The sequence below is a fragment of the Saprolegnia diclina genome (assembly GCF_000281045.1).
Source record: "Saprolegnia diclina VS20 unplaced genomic scaffold supercont1.54, whole genome shotgun sequence".
Classification (NCBI taxonomy): Eukaryota; Oomycota; class Saprolegniomycetes; order Saprolegniales; family Saprolegniaceae; genus Saprolegnia; species Saprolegnia diclina.
In genome coordinates this window covers 134,131-140,151 of record NW_008246121.1, presented here as the reverse complement: position 1 = coordinate 140,151, position 6,021 = coordinate 134,131, and the positions used below count along the sequence as shown (strand labels likewise).

Here is a 6,021-nt window from a genome sequence, read left to right as displayed (position 1 = left end):
ACTCATCACGATCGAAACGACCGTGTCCATGGCGTGGACACGCACACATGGGTGCGCCCGCCGCCACACGTCGGCCTTGTTCCTCGTACTAGAGTCTCGCGCGACGTTGCTGGCGAAGCGTGTCGTTTGAGTGCGCTGCAGTTCATCGGCCGCTCTTCCTCCTCGACTCTAGCGGCAAAGCCAGTGCACGGGTCACCCGGGGTGAGTGGTAGTTGTTGTTTTCTTTCGAAGACCTTTTCGATACCTACAAAGTCGAATGGGGCGACGGCGGCTCGTTGAGAAGGAACGCCACGCGCAGACGAAGGTCCAGCGGCGCCACGGCAGTCGCCTCTTGACGGGCCTTGCGCCGGAGGTACTTTTCCCGCTGGCGCAAGCGCTCGCGTTCCTTGTTGTCGCCGTAGTTTGCACGCAACTTGGCGAGGACGTCGTCGCGGTGCTCGTAGTAGTACTTGAGCGACCGGGACCGCGGGCTCTTGGGCATCGACAAACGCAGTGTCTCGTCGATCGTCGGGCGGTCGGGGGCGCTGCCCATGATTGTTGTCGTCTTCGTCGTTGAGATGGAAACTGACGTAAACACAAACTTAACGTTGGGTGTTCGATCGCCTTCCCAGCGAACACGGCCATATCGATGGTTTGCGAAGAAGCAAATCATAAGCTCGTGTTTCGCCTTCTAGTATAGCTCGGTACGGACTTGGCATCCACACCATCAAGTACGAAACATCCGAAAGAGTAGAGGGACTTTGACCGCATTAGCGAACTGCGTACTAACAAAAGTACGTCGCTGCCAAGGACCGATCCGCACGGTTACTTGGCCTTGCACCCTACTATATGGAGAGTCGATCATGTACTTCGGAGCATTTGCTTAGTACCAGTATCAACTAAACCAGTTTTTACGCGCCAAAGTCGAGTTGGTCCAAAGACCACCATACTTCCGAGGTGACGTCAACGACGGTCGGACGACGTGGGCTCGTCTCAGGGTTGGTTGGTGCTCGTCGAACAATCGCACTCCTAGTTTGTATTTCCTCTTGACAATAATGTCATCTGCTCTCATGCTGCCTCGGTTGTACAAATATTGTACTGTGGCGACCCAGGCCAAGGTGCGTGGACAACCCTAACCCTACACGAACGCCACCAACGTCCACGCCCAATCATGTTTGCGATCCACATGCGGCGAGCTCATGCGGCGTCGTTGCATTCTCGTTGGTATATATAATAAGATATGACTGGTCTCTACTACTCTATGCAAAGAGCGCGTGGAGCGCTTGCTGCTGCGTCGGCGACATGGACGACCACACGGCTTGCATCACGTGGGGCGGAATGAGCTCGCGGAGACTGCGCAGCGCCATCTGAATGTCGTGGAGGACGTCGTCTTGGTCGGCAAACAGCTGCGCCGATATCGACTCGGCCAGCACCGAAATGAGCACCGGGACGTTGGTCGCATCAAACACGATCCGGTGCTTGCACTGGATCGCCGCGCAGAGGCGCTGGATGACGGCCGCCGACTCCTCGAGGTCGCCGCGCATCGGGAGAAGGCGCAGCCACTGCGAAAAAAGCGTCGGGTTGAGCGCGTCGTCAAAGAGCAAGAGCATGCGACCGATCGCCGAGACTGCATTGTCTGTCGCGTTGACGTACATGGGGTCGTACGCGTCGGGCGCGTGCACGAGCTGCCAGAGGAGCTCGACCGTCTGCGTCACGTACGGCGCAAATGCCGGTCCGCCCTGCGTCGCGCAGAGCCCGAGGCCAAACGAAGCCGCTTGGCGAAGCGGCGGGTACTCACTGCCGACGCAATCCTAGATACAAAAACATGATCCTACACCAACTATAGTGCAATCGTAGACGTACGACGAGCATGGGCACAAACGTATCGAGGTGGGCGACGGCCGACGGACCCGTGTGCTCGAGAATGTCGTCGACGAGGTACACGGCAAGCTTGCGGTCTTCCGGGAGGCAGTGGGGCTGGACCATCTCGAGCACCTTGTCGAGGAGCGTCTCCTGGAAGACGGGGAAGAAGACGTGCGTGTGCGTCTTGGCGAGCGACCCGATGCAGTCGGCGAGAATAAACTGCAGTTGGGCTTCGGTCGCGTCGTTGTCCATGTCCTCTTCGGCCTCCTCTTCGTCGAGCTCTTCGATCGCCTTGCGCGCACGGCGCACCGCGCGGCGCTGAAAGCTCTCGGCGAGCACGATGAGCAAGCCCTCGACGAGCTGCACGAGCTGCGCGTGGTTGAGAAGGCCCGTCGGCGCCTTCTTCCCAATGAGGTCGTTCGTCTCTTCCGGGTCCACCGCGTGGGCGATGCACATCTTGATCGACTGCATGATGGTCATTTGGAGCTCGAGCTCCGGCTCGGTTGAGAGCGCGTTCAAGAGGCGGCCGAGCGTATACTCGAGCATCTGCACGACCGGACTGTAGTCGCCGTTGGTCACATGCAAATGCTTCGAGACCGAGAGCACGAGCGACGGCATGGCCGAGATGGACGCGGCGCGGATCTCCGTGTGCACCGAGTCGGTCATGAGCGGCGTAAGCACGGTCGTGACTTGCTCGACGTACGGGAAGAACGCTTCTTTCAGGTCGCCGACCATCGACGAGAGCATCTGACATGCGGTCGCCTTCTCTTCAAGCAAGCTAGTCCGGATGCTCACGCACTTGTCGTTGATGTGGGCAATCTGCACGTCTTCGTCGTCGTCGTCGGCCATCATACCGTTCTCGTCGTCGTCGTCCATGTCAAACTCGGCTTGCTGCATCGCCGCGTCAAGGAGCGACGGCATGACGACTGGCAAATAGCGCGCGAATCCTTCGGCGAGCGTCTTGCACAGCCGCGCCCACGCTTGGAGAAGATACGACCGCAGAATCTCGTCGTCCGCGTACTGCGTCGAGTGCTGCATCTGCGTCATGACGGTCAAGACCTCGTCGGCATCGGCGCCAAACACATTCGGGCCGACCGCAAGCCCAACAAGCGAAATGCACTCGAGCGTGATGCCGCAGAGCATCGTCGACGCGTCGGTCGACGTCGTGAGCTCCGTCAAGCACGCATAGAGGAGCTGCTTGAGCGGCGGCAACACCTTGTCGTAAAAGCGGGCAAAGCTCGGGCCGCAGCAGCCCGCGATCGACGAGATCGCGGCGACCGCGTGCTCTTGCACTGACCGGCCTTCGGGCGTCGGGTCAATCATCGAATTGGCGCTAGTGTGCGCGGTGGAGAGCATCGCAAAGAGCGCGGTGAGGAGCGACTCGAGGTACGGGTCCATCACCTCGGGGTGGCACGTGTCAATAAAGTAGCGCAGCGACGTGGCCGCGTGGGCTTGAAAGTGGCACTTCCACTTCCAGCTCGCTTGGGCCAGCGTCGGCGCCGAGAGGGCCATGTATTCGAGCAGCATCGCGATCGTCTGCGCGTGGTACTGCTCCTGGAAGACGGGACCGTGGTCGGTTGCGAGCTGGCCGAGCGCGTCGATGGCGACGCTGAGCACGCGCGGGTGGAACGTCGGCGTGAGGTGCGTAAAGACGTGGTCGACGACCGACGGGACTTGGGCTGGCGGGATGATCTCAACGATTTGCGTCAGACCAAGGAGCGCCGCGTACTGGTAGTGCCAGTCGCCGTGGTTGGCGAACGACGTGACGAGGCGGAAGCACGTGCCAAGCGATTTCTTGAAGCCGATCGCTTGCGCCATGCGCTGGAGCGACTCGGAGCCGACGTCGACGTTCGAGATGTCGTCGTTGGCTTCGTCGTCCTCGAGCATCTCGTCCGGCACGTCGAGCATGAGGTTGAATGCGATCGGAAACACAATCTCGACAAAGCTGTTGTGCGGGAACCGGCGGCACGAAGCCGGCGCGTTCTCGGCGATCGAGACCAGCACCTCCATGGCCAGCTGCCGCGTGCCAAAGCTCGCGCTCGTCGTCTGCGCGATCGCGACCATCATGCGCACAAGGTCCTGAAAGCACGGCTTGAAGAAGGACGCATGCGGCTCCATGAGCTCGATGATGACCTCCATCGCCTCCATGAGGTCGTCGTCGGACGGGCCCTGCATGGTCACGAGGCCCTGCAAGATGAGCGGGAGGAGCGGCTGGAACCGATCGCGTTCGTCGAGCTCGTCGATGCTGAGGATGAGCATGCCAAGCGCGCGGAGCGCATGGAGGGCCACATGCCCGGCCGGGTCGATAAGGCACGTCTCAAAGAGCTGTCGGATCGTCGTGTCAAAGTAGTCGCTCATCGCTGTCGCAATGAAGAGCGAGATCATCTCAAACACCCGCAAAGCACTTTCACGGTGCGCGACGTTCGCCGATGTGATCCAGTGAAACATGCACGGAAGGAGCTCGTCCCATTCGCCTACGACCTACTTAGCTAGATGGAGTCAGAGGCCATGCGCTACCTTCTTCGAGAATCGACGAGGCAAGCTCGCCGACGGTATCGCAGAGCTTGCGCCGGATCGACGGGTTGGCCTCGTGTGTGAGCACCTGGAGCAGGTCGTTCTTGACGCTGTGCTGCGTCGCGTCGCTCGCATTGCACCACAGCGAGACTTCGTCGCGCAAGAGGACGCGGCGAAGCAGCACGGCGGCGAGGCCACGCACGTCGTCGCTCGCCGGCGACCGAATGACCTAGCAGACGTCCAGCATCATCCGCCGCGTCGTCAATGCATGTCTACCTGCAGCAGATGCAGGAGCGTGCCATCGCTGTCGGCCTTCATGCCCTCGAACGTCGCCTCGGCCACATTGCGCACGCTGTTGTCGGGCGACATGAGGCTCCATAGCATCTTCTCGTACTCGGCGAACTCCATTGCGGGCAAAGATCGGGGCCGACGATGGAAAACTACCCAACGCCAAAGCTTTGCCGACGTCGTTTTTATTCGTTCGCAGCCTGTCTTTTTAATCGCTTTTCACGCCGCGTTTACCACGCGAGGTATGTATTTTTATTCTTTTGGACCATGTATTTTTATACCATTGTATCGCAGCCAATAACTGCGCCCGACGCAATCACTTGATGTTTGTATGCGAATCAACCACCAGTCAAATGCCGTCCCACTCTTTCCTGCACCTCCCACACACAATGCGAAAACCTCGGAGAATGCATACCCGACCCCTAACATGGTATCCGGATCACGGAGCGACTGCTCGGACGTGTGCACAGTGTTGTCTATCGACAAGGCAACTGCAAGTGCTACTTCCCAATACATCAGGGTAAAGTGAAAGCGTTGACAGATTGAGCTGCTCGCCGATCCCGTCGCATGCAGCCAGACGACAAGCCGAGCAAGCAAAGGACATTCGGATCCCTTCCGAGTTGTACCCGAATGGACGTGCTTCCATAGCTTTTACAGTGGCTTTGTTGCGAGGCGTTGATGTTGAAGCGGTACTCTCTACAGGACGATACGTCTCCGATTGCTTCGAGATCGGGGCGACTGCATCGCACCAAGGGTATATAAGAGCATGATATAAGAGACTCTTCTTATGCCCTTGATCGCACGCCTACAACGTTGTCGCTTCACTGGGATTCTGAGCTTTTCATTCTAGTACGAGGTCGACACCGAGGGGCAGGGCGACCGAGGTTCCAAGGACCTGAAATTGTTGTCATCGACGAGCACTCGATCGATAACGACGATGTGCAGCACTGTCGTACGAGCAAAGCCTTCGTCCCGACCTTCGTACTGTTGAGCGGTGCGAGAGATGCAATGGCTCTAGGGCATGGCTGCGACACCGCGGCGCAAGGTGCTGGAAGATGCACCCCTTTTCGCGCGTAAGAGAGCTCTCAAGCAGAGCCTCTTCACTGGCTACCGCGGGTGCCACTCAGGATCCCTGGGTGCCACTGCTGCGTCGGACTGATGATGCATTCAGAACCGAGTATCCGACTTCATTACTCGCACGACGGCGGCTCTGGGATGCGACTGCGGGAACACGAGCTGGGTACCGAGGAACGCTTCTCAGACTCACGTGGCGAACGAACTGTGTTCGGGCACAAGGTACAAGATTTATACCAGTAAGAACCAAGCACTGAGAAAGGCAGACGTTGATTGAGGACATGCAGGGTTAGGTATCTGGAG

General features: G+C 58.9%; 3 protein-coding genes across 3 annotated transcripts in view; 1 reads left to right on the top strand and 2 right to left on the bottom strand.

Moving 5' to 3' along the window:
* Nucleotides 1–130, top strand: part of SDRG_12957 (hypothetical protein) — a gene marked incomplete at its 3' end in the record, with an annotated part of 1,963 nt that extends 1,833 nt beyond the window's left edge. The window contains exon 2 of the mRNA XM_008619041.1: nt 93–130. Within this exon, the coding sequence (XP_008617263.1) occupies nt 93–130 (38 nt within the window). The remainder of the gene's footprint in view (nt 1–92) is intronic.
* A 114-nt stretch (nt 131–244) lies between these two features.
* SDRG_12956 (hypothetical protein) lies at nt 245–624 on the bottom strand (the record flags this gene model as incomplete). The annotated part of the gene is made up of 2 exons (XM_008619040.1): nt 245–524; nt 587–624. The coding sequence occupies 2 exons, from the start codon at nt 622–624 to the stop codon at nt 245–247; spliced, it is 318 nt and encodes a 105-aa protein (XP_008617262.1).
* Nucleotides 625–1,129: 505 nt separating this feature from the next.
* SDRG_12955 (hypothetical protein) lies at nt 1,130–4,795 on the bottom strand. The gene is made up of 4 exons (XM_008619039.1): nt 4,633–4,795; nt 4,360–4,585; nt 1,843–4,316; nt 1,130–1,790 (listed from the first exon to the last, which is right to left on the bottom strand). Exons 1-4 carry the CDS (start codon nt 4,762–4,764, stop codon nt 1,239–1,241), a joined length of 3,384 nt encoding a protein of 1,127 aa, XP_008617261.1. The 5' UTR covers nt 4,765–4,795; the 3' UTR covers nt 1,130–1,238.
* Between the last annotated feature and the right edge of the window lie 1,226 nt (nt 4,796–6,021).